The following is a 16,045-nucleotide window of genomic DNA, read 5'->3' on the forward strand; positions in this document are numbered from 1 at the left end:
TGGGGGGAGGCCTGCCCGAGCCAAGAGGGCAGCTGAACTGGAAGGCCACCACGGCTTCTATACGGTTTCCTGCTGTGCCAGGCAGGAGAGGTGGAGAGGGAGGGATGCCACCCATACCAGGCAATGGGGGAAGAGGGGGAGGGATACCCACCATGCTGGGCAACAGGGGTGGAGGGGGAGGGATGCCCCTCATGCCAGGCAATGCGGGTTGGGGTGGAGGGATGCCAGGGATCGGAGGGGCTGGAGGTGTATTCATCATGGGGGACATGGGGGTCACCGCTGCTGTGCCAGAGGGTGGGGGTGGAGGTGGTGGAGGCGGGGGTGCTGGGGCAGGAGCAGTGTTGGGTGGAGGGTTAGATGTCTCTGGCGAAGCAGAGCAGGCTGTAAGCTGGGAGGATGAGATCTTCTTTTCATTGGCGGGTGGCCCTGAGGGAGGTGCTGGTGTGTTGGAGGGGTTTGATGATCCCGCTGGGCTCCGAGCTGCACGTGCACATGGTTCTCGCTCAGCCTGGACCATCAGACCTGGTGCTGTCAGGCATTGCCAAAAGCCACAACTGATTATCTGCTTTCTGATACTACAGTAAAGCGGGTTATCTCCACTGAAGATAAAGGGGTTTATCTAAGGGTAAAATGAATGGGAAGAATCACTAAGGGGTCTTGAACTCACCTGAATGCTGTAGGAATGGCCTTTGTCCTTCTTCTGTCTAGTCTCTTCACTTGGTTTACTGCAAGTGACAGGGAATTGCAACAGAGCTGCTGATGCCAGCAGCAGTGCAAAAGGGAAATGAGGGGCTTGACAAAAAAGAACAGACAGCCTTACCATCTCTGAATGCAATAGATAGCAAACTACCACACCACAAATGCACAGGAATTACTTAAGGGGGCTAGAAAACAGCGGAAAATTTGCTGAAAGCAAATGCAAAGAAGACACATTTTCAAAAGAGGGTGCAACAACTGGAATTGCAAATTCACTGCCGGCTCATTTTTGTATCCACTTTTAAAAATGTTCCCTTTGCACATTTTCTCATCTGTGTGGCCCGTGTTCTGTGCCTGTGTCATCATCCTATGCTAGCAAGGATTAAGGAGTTGACAATATCATGGAGATGGAAGGCACAGCTTCTTAGCATGATTCCTCGTGGTATCTTTACACTAATCCCTAGAATGTGCTTGTGCATTCAAGACATGTGTTTTCAGGTGCTGGATATCCAGTGGGAATAAGTACTATGAATAGCATCTTCAAAGATCATGACATTCACTCTGAAGCTGAATCCAGTAAGCTAGTTCAAGGAATAATGTCCTTCTTTTTGTGTCAAATTCTTCAGACAGTACAAAACTGTCCTGATACTGTTTAATAGCAGTGGAGGTGTGCAAATTTTCATCAGGATGAGATGAATTAAGGGTGGGGATCTGTCAGAGATTGTGATTAGTTATAGAAATCTTAGTCAAAAGAAATCCTTTTAGACAAACAAAAGTTTATGGTATAAGATCATCTAATATGGTATAGCTCTTGTTCCTCTTGGGGAATAGAGCTACTTAGATTGTGCCCTCAAGTAGCCCTGGAGGAAGAGGAAGGCTTCTGGGTACACTTACACAGGCCATCCCTTCCTCTGTCCATGCAAATATCAGCCTTGCATATTAATGTAGGGTCTAGTGGGTCACACTTCATTTTGTCACTGGTCCTATTGTGCCTTCAAAAAACTTAGCTCTTTAAATTCATTTCTTCCATTATAGAGCACTTACTTGGCAGTGTGTTTTTCTCAGTAACTGCAGCAATGACCATTGTTAGATAGGTATAGATAGATACATACTGTCTAATCCTACACCTGAAGTTATATTGCAGCCAATATGAGATCAAGCCAGTTTCATAATTCTAACCATATGTTATAAGGATTTGCCACATATTTTAAGGTAAGTGCTACATATGTCATCAACTTTCTGGTAAATATGTCTATTTTTCCTCCTGGAATTACAGAAGGGAGAGGTTAGTGTCTGGTACATTCCATTATTTATTGTCTCAATTCAGTGCAATTCAATATATTCTGTTAATTTCCTTTTCCTTTTTTAAAAGAAATAATAATCTGTCACTGAGGTTGTAACAGCCCCAATGTTAATGGAATTGTATGAGACAATGTCATTGAAATTGGATCGGTCCAAATGGAATCATTACTGTTCGTCCATTCAGGTCTTAATGGCTCCATCAATCGATGTGTATAGGACAGAGCCCAAGGTGTTTTGAGGAAGCTCTCAGTACGCTGAGCCTTTGTGCACCTTCAAAGCAAAATAACATGTATTAAAAGGTACAGTTCCAAAATCTCCTAGTGACGTGTTAACTGCAGATCACACGGCAAAAGGCTCCTTCAGAGTTAGCGTGACCCATCACACGAGTGTATAGTTTGTGAATTGCTGAAACAGTCAATGACAAGATCATAGAATCATAGAATGTGTTGGGTTGGAAGGGACCTTTAAAGGTCATCTAGTCCAGCTGCCCTGCAGTAAGCAGGGACATCTTTAACTAGATCAGGTTGCTCAGAGCCTCATCAAGCCTGGCCTTGAATGTCTCCGGGGATGGGGCCTCCACCACCTCTCTGGACAGCCTATTCCAGTGTTTCACTACCCTCATTGGGAAGAACTTCTTCCTAATGTCTGATCTAAACCCACCCTGCTCTAGTTTAAAACCGTTGCCCATGGGTCCATGTCCAAGTGGAGGCCAGTGACAAGTGGAGTCCCTGAAGGATCAGTACTGGGACTGGCCTTGTTTAACATCCTTGTCAGCAACATGGACAGTGGCATAAAGTGCAGCCTCCGCAAGTTTGCCAACAACACCAAGCTGTGTGGGGCGGCTGACACGCTGGAGGGAAGACATGCCATCCAGAGGGACCTTGACAGGCTGGAGAGGTGGGCCCGTGCCAACCTCATTAGGTTCAAAAAGACCAAGTGCAAGGTCCTCCATCTGGGTCGGGGCAATCCCAAGCACCGATATAGGCTGGGCGGTGACTGGCTTGAGAGCAGCCCTGAAGAAAAGGCCTTGGGGGTGCTGGTGGACGAGAGGCTCAACGTGAGCTGTCAGTGTGCACTAGCAGCCCAGAAAGCCAATCGTATGCTGGGCTGCATCAGGTGAAGCGTGGCCAGCAGGTCAAGGGAGGTGATTCTCCCCCTCTACTCCACTCTCGTGAGACCCCACCTGGAGTACTGCGTCCAGTTTTGGAGCCCCTACTAAAAGAGAGATATGGACGTGCTGGAACATGTCCAGAGAAAGGCCACGAGGATGATCAGAGGGCTGTAGCACCTCTCCTATGAAGACAGACTGAGAGAGTTGGCGTTGTTCCGTCTGGAGAAAAGAAGGGTCCAAGGAGACCTTATAGTGGCCTACCAGTATCTTAAGGGGGCCTACAAGAAAGCTGGTGAGGGACTTTTTAGGATGTCGGGTAATGGTAGGACGAGAGGGAATGGATTAAACCTAAAGATGGGTTGATTCGGATTGGACATTAGGAAGAAGTTCTTCACCACGAGGGTGGTGAGACACTGGAACAAGTTGCCCAGAGAGGTGGTGGAAGCCCCATCCCTGGTAGTTTTTAAGGCCAGGCTGGATGGGTCTCTGAGCAACCTGATCTAGTGGGAGGTGTGCCTGCCCATGGCAGGGGGGTTGGAACTAGATGATCTTTAAGGTCCCTTCCAACCCTAACAATTCCATGATTCTATGAAAAAACTGATGCAAACTCACTCAGAGATGCAGCTGTTGTTCAAACACACTGTTTATTGACAACTTTGTACAAAATAAAGCTCCCAGAAGGAAGGGATGCTCTCGAAGAGGTGCGGGCAGTCTAGGGGACACAAACAGAGCTCTGTCTGTGAAGACCTTTCAGACGCCAAAGACCTGCAGTCTTGTGAGCCGATCTTGCACTTCCTCAAACTCACGCCATGCCTTGGCATGGGCAGCTGGGTCCTGCACCAGGCACTGGAAGAGGTTGATCGGCTCAGCTGCTTGGAAGGCTGTGGGCAAGATGATGTCCTCAGGCATGTTCTCATTCCCGAAGAAGAAGTGGTCCAGGCGTTTCTCCTCCAAGCAGCCATGCAGGTAGCACATAATATCCTGCAGCCGCATCATGAAGTCCCACCTGCCCCAGCTTGACGGGGGTATGGTGTTGAGGAGGTGCATGACAACCGTCTTCCAAGTATAGGAGGAAAAGCCTGCGCTCACAAGCATACTGGCACAGAGCTGCAGGCAGTTGAGGTAGAGGGTGTCACGCGGGGCCTGCCTGGCCATACGCCTGAAGAACTTTGCCTCTGCCACAGCGTAGGTCTCTGCCCAAGTTGTGCTTGGGGTGAAGATGGCCTCTGTAGTCTGGCTGCTGAGGAAAATGTCCGAGTTGCCTTGCTGCACCCCAAACACCATCTCAACCAAGAGGGATCTCCCAGAGGCATTTGTCAGCTGCAGCTTGCAGGAGCGGCTGGAAGGCAGCATCTCCATACTGTAGTGACACGACTGAGTCATCTCCCCCCAGGCTGAGATCACCAAGTTCTGAAACCAGCAGGCAATTTTCTGCGCATGGAGGTAGGAGCCAGTGCAGAAGGTGCTTAGGAGGGTGGAATCCTGATTGCTCTGCAGCATTTCCTCAGGGTGGTGGAGGAAGCACAGGATGTCCTCCACACATTGGTCCCTCATGCAGGTGCACTCCAGCTCCACACGGATGCAGTTCTTTGCCGGCATCTGCCCTGCGGTGCCCAGCTCCAGGTGGAAGGTGTGGCCCCGGGGAGGCTTCAGGGGCAGGAGCAGGCGGTAGACAGCATCATGCCCAGCGGGACTCCAACCTGCAAAGGTGCTGCCCACCCCGATGGCTGGCTGCAGCGCCGGGAAGAAACTACTTGACAAGCGTTCTTGTAAGACAGTGAGGAGGCCGCTCGCCAGCTCTTCCACCACCTGTCTCCTGTAGGCCATGCTCTTCACTGACAATTGGATGCGCTTTGCATAATCCCTGACCAGACGCCCCTCTTCATCAGAATCTCCTCCTTCACACGCTTCCTCCTCCAGCTCTGTGCTGCTGCTGGAGCTCTCCTCTTCGTGGCTGATCTCTGGCCGTTGGCTCCATTTCCGGAGCCACCAACAGAGCCTGAAGAGCAGGACTGGGACTCCAGCAATCGCCCAGAACTGCCACTGCTGCAAGGCAGCAAAGACCAGGGCTCCCCAGTCCAAGCTGCTCCACTCATGGTCCTGCAGCAGCCGAGTCATCTCCAGGCTCAGCTGCTCCACACGCTGCTGCACGCGCTCATGCTTGCCATCATCCTGCTCATCGCCGACCATCGGCAGGAGCTGGAAGATGCTTAGCACAAGCAAGGCGAGGACTCTTGTTGCAGCCATAGCCTGTAGGAATAGGGAGAGAAGGGGTTCAGTGGGGCTGGGAGGGAGGGAGGGAGCTGGCGTCAGGGGGAATGGGGACGGGAGCCGCAGGGAGCTGGGGGCAGGCAGGGGAGGGGACGAGGCAGCGGGGAGGCAGCAAGGCCTGTGCCCAGCCCAGGGGCCAGTGGCTGGGCCCTCGATGCTGGGTGAGAACCCACCCCGCGGGGGCCGGCGTTTCTGCCCCGGCCCTGGTCCAGCCCAGCCTCCCCCCGCCAGCCCACTCACCGCTAGCCCAGGCCGTACTGGGGCAGCGCTGCTGCTGGCGCCTTTTATAGCTGCCCCCCATTGTGACGCATCCCCTGTGGTGTCCCAGGTGACAGAGCGCATCACAGGCCGGCAGCCAGCCCCGCCCTTGGGCACCCCCCACCCCGGCTCAGCGGCAGCGTTTGATGGTCAATGCGACTGTGTTTCGACAAGATTCGATGGCGAGGTGCAATCGGTCATTTACTGCATGGAGGGCAGGGTCAGTCAGAACTGTGAGGGAGAGCCTCCCGTTGAGTCAGGAGGTTCAGAGAGGACCCTCTTGCTTTCCAAACTCCTTCTCAGAGAGGAGTCCAGGGGCAGCTGGATCCAGTCCCAGCCCTGGTCAAGGGTTTATGTCAAAAGGACTGTATCTTCCCAATCAATCCTTTGTATCGCTTAGCTGAGATTTCAGAGTTTAGCGTGCTGTTAGTCACTTACCCAGGATCTGTTGTGCCGAGGAATCTCTGCATCTCGAGAAGTAATCTTGAGAGGCGTTGCTACTTAAGGGGAGATGCTGCCGTGCAGGAGAATCACAAAGGCTCTTGGGGGTGACTATTTATGGGGGTAAGATGGTTGCCCTGTAGCCCTATTTGCATATTGACCACAGTACCAGCATTGCTTAAGTTGGTCCTTGGCTATTGTGTTTTTATCTGACTCCCCAAAACCACCTTGGAGCCCCAGATGCCACCATCATGACCAGATGCACCCATTGTGACCACCACAGGTGGTTATTGCTTGGGCAGGGTTATGGGCTATAAAGGTCATGATGGTGCCTGGCGGGGACCACACCATCACAGAGGCAGCCCCAAACCCTTAGCAAACATTAAAAGGGGCATTGTGGCCTGTGGATGCTTTACTTGCTCCTTGAGATCCCATCCTGAGTGATGGAATCGGCTGCCTTGGTGCTGGCCTCTGAGCTTGCGATGGTGGGTGTGCTCTCGGTGCCTTCATGACACTGATGGGTAGGTGGTGGTGCATATCCTGGTGGTGGGATGGGGCCTGTCGATAGCAGGACCTCTGTTCCAACTGTGCCACGGCGAGAGGACACTGCTTCCAAGGAGCCATTTCCCAAGGGTGATGTTGGGGGTGCGGGTGGAGATTTCCCAACGAGCAACTCCCTCTTTGGGGGTTGCAGCTTCTCCATGCTTCTCCAGCTTCTCCATGTCCAGCACGTTCTGTTCTGTGGCACCAACTCCCCAAGGAGTGTCTGGGATGGGCAGATGCTTTGCCTTGATCCCGGTGAACACATGGAAACACCTCAGCGGTTCCTCTCACTTGGTCCCTGCCCAGCCAGAGCTGCCAGGGAGTTTCTTGGCCCTTGTCAAATCACCACCACAGTCATGACAGTGTGAAGGGAAAGCAGTGCAAAAATCATCTTTGCAGCTGCCACAGTCTTCACTGGCTGCTGTGCTGGGGAGACCATTGCGAGGAGCACGCTGCCGCTGTTGGCAGAGGGCTGCTGCGCGGGCATTTCCCTTTCCTTTCTGTGTCGCCCATTCTCCCCTCTTTTTCCCTGCAGTATGAGGTCAGGGGAATGCCATCAGCTCCCAAGAGATCCAGCTTCTCCAACATTGATCCACGATCACAGGAGCCAGCAGCTTTTTCTGTGATCCACAATCACAGAAGCTTGAGCAGCAGCTGTGCAGCCAGGCATTCACCTGTTCAATTTGCCTCCTCCTTCCTGAACCCCTTCCTCTGACTGGGAGGAGAGAGGAGAACACCACCTCTGCTCCTCATCCTTTGAACATTGCTCCAAGGAACATACAGTCTCTTTGGATGGTTCTAGGTTGCCTCGTCACAGTGTCGTCAGACCCTACATCGTGTAGTAGGAGTGGGTGATAAGCTGCAGGGTTCAGGTCTTGGCAGCCTCTCAGTGACGTCCCGAGTGTGAGCTCCTGGTGGGCAGCAAACTTCTCTGGAGAAATTGTCTGGACGGCAAAGAGCTGCTTCAGCGCCTCCCAGTAAGGAATCTCCAATTGCTAATACCTTGCGTGCTTTCCTAGTGGCACAGGTTCTAATGCGGGTGGGTGGCTCAACTCTGCCGGCTTGACTTTTCCTGAATCCTGTCCGTTACTCCCATGCCCTGAATTCCCCAATCCCGGACTATCATGTCTGCATCGTAGCCCCTCTACCACCTCTGTGAAACCCTCCCCTTGCCTGGCACCAGAGAGAAGGAGCTGTAGCCAGACCAAGCCCAGGGTCGTGCAGATCAAGACAGAAGCAGATGGATGGCGACGCCACAGAATCAGAGCTGCTTTGAAAATTGTAGTATGCGTGTGTTAAGTAGGGATTGGCCACATCATGTTGTACCTGAATGGTAGAGAGAGGTAGAAGAACCTCATGTAAAACCGCATTCAGGGTGCGCCAATTTGAACGGGACACCTCATGCGCATGAATAAAGCGTTACTCTTGAATTTCTGTACTTTGCATCCCAGCCTCTCTCCTGGCTTGGCACAGGCCAGTTGTGAAGGTTTCCAAACCCCTCCCATGGTTGGAAGGGGCCGCGGGGACAGCCAGCACCCCCCAACTGCCTCAGGACCTGCCGACCTGCCAGTCCCTCCCACACACAGCCCAAGGGTGTCAGGGGCACAGAAATGCCCTCAGACACCCCCCAGAGCTGTCTTGCAAGCCTGAGATCTCCTGGCGGCAGAGGGAACTGTGCAGAGACCCTTGTGAAGCAGTATGCCAAAGGCTGTGGCAGGCTTTCAGTGGCCGAACCCCGTCTGCAGGACATCTTGCCCCCAACGCGACTGAGTTCCAGCATGAAGCTTCACAGTGACAGCGCAGAGTGCTAGTTCGGGTGGCTCGTTGATCCAAGGCAGCTGTGAAGGTGTCCACTTCTCCAGAAGGCACATCAGCAGTGTACCACGGGCAGCGATGGCTTGGGCAGACACTCAGTGACTCGCTGCACCTCTGGCTACACCCTGGGGCGGTGCTTCTGAGAGAAGCTGGCATTTTGCTCTCAGATTGGGCTCAGAGGAGAAGCTCAGAGCCCGGGGCCAGGAGAGACAGACAGCAGAGCTGGCCCCAACTAGGTCTGCTGTGATAAAAGGCAAGAGTTGGTTTTAAAACAGCACGGCCCTCGCAGAGCCCGGAAAAGCCGCGTCCCTTGGGCTCATGGGCACCAGGCACCCGTTGGGCTTCTTTAGCACTCAGACACGGGCAGTTCTTTTGACGTGATAACTATCGAAGATCTTCCAAATCTTCACCCACAGACCATCCTTGGATTTCCACTAGAGGTGTCCCAAAGACAGGGATGAGTGCAGCTCTCCTGCCGCCATGGCTGCTGCCAGGCCACTGCTTCTCAGAAACGTGGCACAGACTGCGCCAGTGCATGCCTGGAATTGGAGGCATCTCAAAAGCTTTCTTTAACCTTGCTGCACGTGTTAAGTCTGCCGTGTTAAAGTGGTGGGAACCCAAGCTTGAGGTGACGAGAGGGTGTGGAGCATGAGTCTCATGTTGGTACAGGAGCCAGAGCCGCCAGAGCCCCGCTCTGCCGTCGTGTCACTTGTGCCCCGTGCAAAGGGCTCCCCACTCGGCCCGCGTCATTCCCACCTCGCTGGGGTCACCCGAGGGCAATGCTATGGCGCTCCCAGGGCTTGCTTTGTGTATGGCCCCCAAGGAAGCCACGTCAGGCTCCCTCCCTGCGGAGCCACCCAGGCAATGTGCCCAGCTGTGGAGGGTGACAAATTATTCCCGTTGCCCCAGTGCAGGAGCACAGGCAGGATGGGGAGCCGTAGCTAGAGAATCAGTGAAACCAGAGCCCACCACATCAGCACTCAGCCCCCTGTGCCCGCATTCCCCAAAAAACTGATGCGCACTCACTCAGAGATGCAGCTTTTGTTCAAACACACCGTTTATTGACAACTTTGCACAAAGTAGAGCTCCTAGAAGGAAGGGATGCTCTTCAAAGATGCACGGGCAGTCAAGGGGACACAAACACAGCTCTGTCCGAGAAGACCTCTTTCAGTCTCCGCAGAAGACCAGTCTTGTGAGCCGACCTTGCACTTCCTCAAACTCACGCAGTGCCTTGGCGTGGGCAGCTGGATCCTGCAGCAGGCACTGGAAGAGGTTGATTGGCTCAGCCGCTTGGAAGGCTGCGGGCAAGACGATGTCCTCAGGCATGTTCTCATTACCAAAGAAGAAGTGGTGCAGGCGTTTTTCCTCCAAGCAGCTGTGCAGGTACCACATGATATCCTGCAGCCGCATCAGGAATTCCCTCCTTCTCCAGCTTGACGGGGGTATGGTGTTCAGGAGGTGCATCACAACCGTTTTCAAGACATCAGAGGAAAAGCCTGTGCCCACCAGGCTACCAGCGCAGATCTGCAGGCATTGGAGGTGGGAGGTGTCACGCGGGGCCTGCCTGGCCACATGCCTGAAGAACTTTGCCTCTGCCACATCATAGGTCTCTGCCCACGTGGTGCTTGGGGTGAAGGCGGCTTCTGCAGTCTGGCTGCTCAGGAAGATGTCCGAGTCGCCTCGCTGCACCCCAAACATCATCTCAATGAAGAGGGATCTCCCGGAGGCGTTTGTCAGCTGCAGCTTGCAGGAGCGGCTGGAAGGCAGCACCTTCATAGTGTAGAGACGTGACTGAGGCATCTCCCGCCAGGCTGACCTCACCAACTTCTGGAACCAGCGGGCAATCTTCTCGATATCTAGGTAGGAGCCGGTGCAGAGGATGCCTAGGAAGCTCAAAACCTGATTTCTGCCTAGCCCCTCCTCGCGTTGGTGGAGGGAGCACAGCACATTCTCCATGCCTTGGTCCCTGGTGCAGGTGCACTCCAGCTCCACGCGGACGCAGTTCTTTGCCGGCATCTCCCCCGCAGCGCCCAGCTCCAGGTGGAAGGTGTGGCCCCGGGGGGGCTTCATGGGCACAAGCAGGCGGTAGACAGCATCATGCCCAGCGGGACTCCAACCTTCAAAGGCACTGCCCACCCCGATGGCTGGCTGCAGCGCCAGGAAGAAACTATTTGACAAGCGTTCTTGTAAGACAGTGAGGAGGTTGCTCGCCAGCTCTTCCACCACCTGTCTCCTGTAGGCCATGCTCTTCACTGACAATTGGATGCGCTTTGCATAATCCCTGACCAGACGCCCCTCTTCATCAGAATCTCCTCCTTCACACGCTTCCTCCTCCAGCTCTGTGCTGCTGCTGGAGCTCTCCTCTTCATGGCTGATCTCTGGCCGTTGTCTCCTTTTCCGGAGCCACCAGCAGAGCCTGAAGAGCAGGACTGGGACTCCAGCAATCGCCCAGAACTGCCACTGCTGCAAGGCAGCAAAGACCAGGGCTCCCCAGTCCAAGCTGCTCCGCTCATGGTCCTGCAGCAGCCGAGCCATCTCCAGGCTCAGCTGCTCCACACGCTGCTGCATGCGCTCGTGCTTGCCATCATCCCGCTCATCGCCAACCATCGGCAGGAACTGGAAGATGCTTAGCACAAGCAAGGCGAGGACTCTTGTTGCAGCCATAGCCTGTAGGAATAGGGAGAGAAGGGGTTCAGTGGGGCTGGGAGGGAGGGAGGGAGCTGGCGGCGGGGGAAATGGGGATGGGAGCCGCAGGGAGCTGGGGGCAGGCAGGGGAGGGGACGAGGCAGCAGGGAGGCAGCAAGGCCTGTGCCCAGCCCAGGGGCCAGTGGCTGGGCCCTCGATGCTGGGTGAGAACCCACCCCGCGGGGGCCGGCGTTTCTGCCCTGGCCCTGGTCCAGCCCAGCCTCCCCCCGCCACCCCACTCACCGCTAGCCCAGGCCGTACTGGGGCAGCACTGCTGCTGCTGCCCTTTATAGCCACCCCCCTCAATTGTGATGCGTCCCCTGTGGTGTCCCAGGCGACAGAGCGCATCACAGGCCGGCAGCCAGCCCCACCCTTGAGCACCCCCCACCCCGGCTCAGTGACAGCTTTTTGTAGTAAATGTGAGTGTGTTTTAAGAGGATTGGATGGTGAGGTGCAATCGGTCATTTACTGCATGGAGGGCAGGGTCAGTCAGAACTGTGAGGGAGAGCCTCCCGTTGAGTCAGGAGGTTCAGAGAGGACCCTCTTGCTTTCCAGACTCCTTCTCAGAGAGGAGTCCAGGGGCAGCTGGATCCAGTGCTAGTTCCAGGCTTGCTCAAGTGTTTATGTCTACAGGACGATACCTGCACAATCAGTCCTTTCCATGACTTAGCTACGATCTCAAAGTTTAGCATGCTATTAGTCACTTTTGAGGAGCGACTCCAGATCACAGTGTATATTTAGGGATCGCTTACCCGCTATACTTAGGGATTGTTCATGCACAGATCTAGAACTGTGTGCTGGAATTTCCTTAGAACATTTTTTTAAGCAATAATTAATGTACATAGCTACTGAATTCTTTCCCCTGTTTAATGTTTCACACACTTTTTGATACTGCTTACAAGTTCCTGCAGGTGCCGTATTTCATTACCCATTTGGAAGCTTGGATACATTGAACGGCACCGAGTACAGGGATCTTCTGGCCTTGCTTTCTGACTGCTGTAAAAGGAGGAGCCGTTTTGGGGAGAGGAAGGACGAGTGTCATTCTCCTCTACAAGTCAGGACAATGCTGGAGGTAATTCAGTTTGATATATCAAACTACCTCAAATTCCAGCAGTAATAAACGTTTGGCAGCACACTTGCCTGCAGGATGACGATGCTGAGTGGGTCTAGTGTATTGTGCTGAAGAAACTTGTGTTGGTGCTTCCAAAAGAGCTCAGCCCCTGAGGCACTGGCCTGGTGTCATTGTACAGCATGTGGGAACTGGATAACACAGTTAATAAGTTCACAGGAACATATTAATTTCTCTGTAAATAATGAACATGGGCACCCCCACAAGCCTTTGGTGGCAGTTTCCTCACCTGATTGTGTCATTATCATCCCCAGAATTTTTGTGAAACAGTTTTTCATTAGGGGTTTAGAAAGTTGAAACGATACATATTAAGCTAAAGCTAGTCTTTTTATTCATTGAGAAAAATTCCCAATTTCAAGAAAATTAAACGTTTTGAAATAAAAGTTAATGTGAATTTTAGAAACCCAAGGTGTATCCTCTTGGTGTGGGATGTCCTTCCTCCTCTTTTCCTTAGAAATCCAAGAAATTTCAGTCTGTACTTACAACTCTCTCCTCACAGAAGTTATGGTCTCAGTGCCTTGTGTTCCTCTTCTGGCCAGAGAAAGAAAGCAAAGTAAAGGTAGGAGGGAGGCATTGGAGTGAAAATTCTGAAAGGAATAAAAACGCAAAGGTTCCCATCATTGGAATTGTTTTCTAAATTTTTTTCCTTAGATAGCCTCAATCAGTTGGATTTGCTGTAGTGAAAGTGTCTCATATTAATTGATACGTCTGTTTGCTCACCATTTGCATAGTCTCAGAACTAGAAAGAGCTTTGCTCAGACACCAGCAATGATGCCATAGTCAGCTATTCCTCAGAAACTCCTAGCAACCAAGGACTGAAACTCCAGAGGAATTGCCTGTAAAAAGGCGTATAATGAATAAAAAAAAAGGAAAATACTCACAAATGCAAATAAATTACTTTTTTGAAGCTCAGATGTGTCCTGGTTTCAGTTGGGAAGGAGTTAAATTTTCTTTCTAGTGATTGCAGTGAAAGGAATATCAGTAATGCATATTGCTTTAGCTGTTGCTAGGTGGTGTTTATACTATTCAAGGACTTTTTTCAGCTTCCCATAGAAGCTGAGAAGGAGCATAGACAGAACGGAATCGCCAATGGATTATTCCATACCATAGGTGTCATGCTCCATATGTAAATAGGGGTTGGCCAGGGAGTGGTGGGGGGAATCGGCAATCACTGCTCATGAAGGTACCAATTCACCGGGTGGTGAGTGACTTGTGTCATTATAATTGTTATTTTCCTTTTCTGTTATTGTTCTATTAAGCTGTCTTGAGTTGTCATGAGTTGTTTTTTTCTCCCTCTTCTTCCTGTCCTTCTGTGGGGAAGGGGGAGAACTGCATGAGCAGCTGTGTGCTCCTACCTCCCACCTGGGGTTGAACCACCACAAGATGTGATGCGAGGCCATACACTCATGTGGGGTGTCTCATCCAGGTGCCATGTGTACACATCAACGAACTGCTTGGGAGCCTGTCTGTCCAAGTGGGCAGAAAGGTCATGTATACTGCAGGGCATCAAAATCCCTCTGGTTATTTTTATTTATTTCACTACCCAGTAATCACTCTGTATTAAATCCCGTGTTCTGCCTCATTGCTATCAGATAGAGAAGGGAATGAATTGAGCTTTACATATGACTGTAAATACCTGTGATCAAAAGGAATACCACTTTACTCTCTCAAGTAGTCTTATCATGTGTATATCTTGTCAGTCAGCATTATGGTACATCAAGGATAATGCTTATGTTCTTACACTGACACCTTAAGAGAGCGTTTGTAAATCTCCTTGTATGGCTGGCCCAGAAAATTGTGGAAGGCAGCCATTAAGTAATCTTTTATTTCTATGTAATACAGCTGCCACTGCTGTTTCCAATACAATACTCCATTTCTGTTTCATTGCTTGATGGTATTCTCATGAGTCTTTGGCTGACCAAAAGGACAAGACAAATAACTGGAAAATTAAAAACATATGCAGTCCTGCATCTTGGTATGTGGTCTGACACCACGATAGCATCTTCAGTCCTACACAGCTAATAAAGCCAACATTATTGTTGGCAAAACTTCAGGAACAAAGTACAGACAATAAAGGGTCTTTATTCTCATTTAACTCACAAATGTAAGAGAAAATTCACCTTCTCTGTCATCTTATCAATTAAAAAGGAGCATAGCCTGGTGTGCTCCTGGTGTGCCTGTGTGAGAAAGAATGAGAGAAGATGTGAGGCAGACAAAAAATGCAAAGGGCTGTGTTGGAAGCTAAGCTTTTTATGGAAAAAAAAAACCCACCCTGAAATCAAACTGTTTCAGACTGGAAATGGAGCTACCAGGCCCCATGGGGGCTGTAGTCCAAGCTCCTGTGTGCCCATTTGCCTATAGCTCATTTTTTCAGTGAGCTTCTGCCACCCATGAGCAGTCACAGCCTCCAGTTTAACAACTGGGTGCATCGTGTGCATTTAACTTGTGTTTTTGGTCTTAGGCAGCAAGTGCAAGTTGGAATAATTCAACTTTCAGATGAAATTTCTCAGTTTACTCACTGAGTTCCATGGGTTTTTTTTTTTAATGTATAAATTTTACCCCCAAAATTGTGTTGACTGTTAAGCATACAAAAGGGGAAAGGAGGCCCCTACTTGTTTATAAGCCAAATATCCTAATTTCTCCTTTCCATTTACTTCGCAAATGAGAAGTTATTAAGCAGTTTTGCTTCTCATGGTATTAAAACTAAAGAGAAAGCTATTTCAGCTATTTCTAGGCATTTTTAGAAGGGCCATCAAAACCAATCAGTGGTAGCAGTTGAGAGACAGAGAACAGATGGTATGTGATTCCAGATTCTGCCACATTCCTGTAAATGTATTAATTTACTGTTGAAACAAAGTAGGTTTTTTATGTCATTCATAAAAGGAGAAGATGACATGAAAGATTTGATCAGGGATGATAATGTTGTTTCTTTGGTAAATGCTACTTTCCACAACTTTCACATTGTTACATTCACCACATCTGCAATATAGTTAACTACAAATTCTTTTCTATGGTAATCAAGCTGCTACCTTAGTAACACTGTATATAAAGTCAAAATATTAATCAGTAAGCCTTTCTTTATTTCAATATGTTCTCCTTCAGAAGTAATCCAACTGGAGCCTTTTCAACCGCGTTGTAATTTATGAGCCAGCTGGAGCACAATACATTTTTAATAAAAATTAGGTACAAGCAGATACAGCGGATTAATAGTTGTATTATAATTTTATAGTTTTCAATATACACTGCCATAGAAAAGACAATCGAATATGGGGTCCATCTTAAGGATATAAAATGCAGTATTTATTTTTAATGGAAAGAGAATTTCATGAATTACTGAGCCATGAAGAGCTGATGAATGTACTCACTAGGCAAAACAAAGGACAACTAGAAAGAACAATTCAAAACAATGGAGCACTACTGTTTATTTGGGATGTGGACACCTCTGCTTTGGAATCTCAGCTCTACCAGTTTACACAGGTTTATGTACAGTTTCAGAAATAACCTCCTTTTCTCGGCAGCCTATACAGGCTGGGACTTTATTTTTTTCATGTGTTCCTGACACACACTAATTAACAATTTATTACACAGGGGAAAATAGGAGTAAAAGCAGTGTTCGTAAATTGATTAAACCATTAGAAGAATTATGTCTTTCTCAGATCTACTTTAAACTATATCGATAGGACTGAGTAGTGGAAGTGAAGCAGCTAGAAATTTTAGCAGTCCCTGCAAACTTTTAAAATATGAATTCCAGATGTTAATGTATTATTGTACTTCTCTTTCCACAAACAGCTACA

General features: G+C 50.3%; 2 protein-coding genes across 2 annotated transcripts; both read right to left on the minus strand.

The window, feature by feature from the left end:
• Positions 1 to 3,859: 3,859 nt before the first annotated feature.
• Positions 3,860 to 5,356, minus strand: LOC134514852 (inositol 1,4,5-trisphosphate receptor-interacting protein-like 1). The gene has a single exon (XM_063333168.1). It carries the CDS (start codon positions 5,354 to 5,356, stop codon positions 3,860 to 3,862), a length of 1,497 nt encoding a protein of 498 aa, XP_063189238.1.
• A 4,225-nt stretch (positions 5,357 to 9,581) lies between these two features.
• Positions 9,582 to 11,101, minus strand: LOC134514923 (inositol 1,4,5-trisphosphate receptor-interacting protein-like 1). Its single transcript, XM_063333322.1, has one exon. It carries the CDS (start codon positions 11,099 to 11,101, stop codon positions 9,605 to 9,607), a length of 1,497 nt encoding a protein of 498 aa, XP_063189392.1. The 3' UTR covers positions 9,582 to 9,604.
• Between the last annotated feature and the right edge of the window lie 4,944 nt (positions 11,102 to 16,045).

Source organism: Chroicocephalus ridibundus, chromosome 4 (assembly GCF_963924245.1).
Source record: "Chroicocephalus ridibundus chromosome 4, bChrRid1.1, whole genome shotgun sequence".
Lineage (NCBI taxonomy): Eukaryota > Metazoa > Chordata > Aves > Charadriiformes > Laridae > Chroicocephalus > Chroicocephalus ridibundus.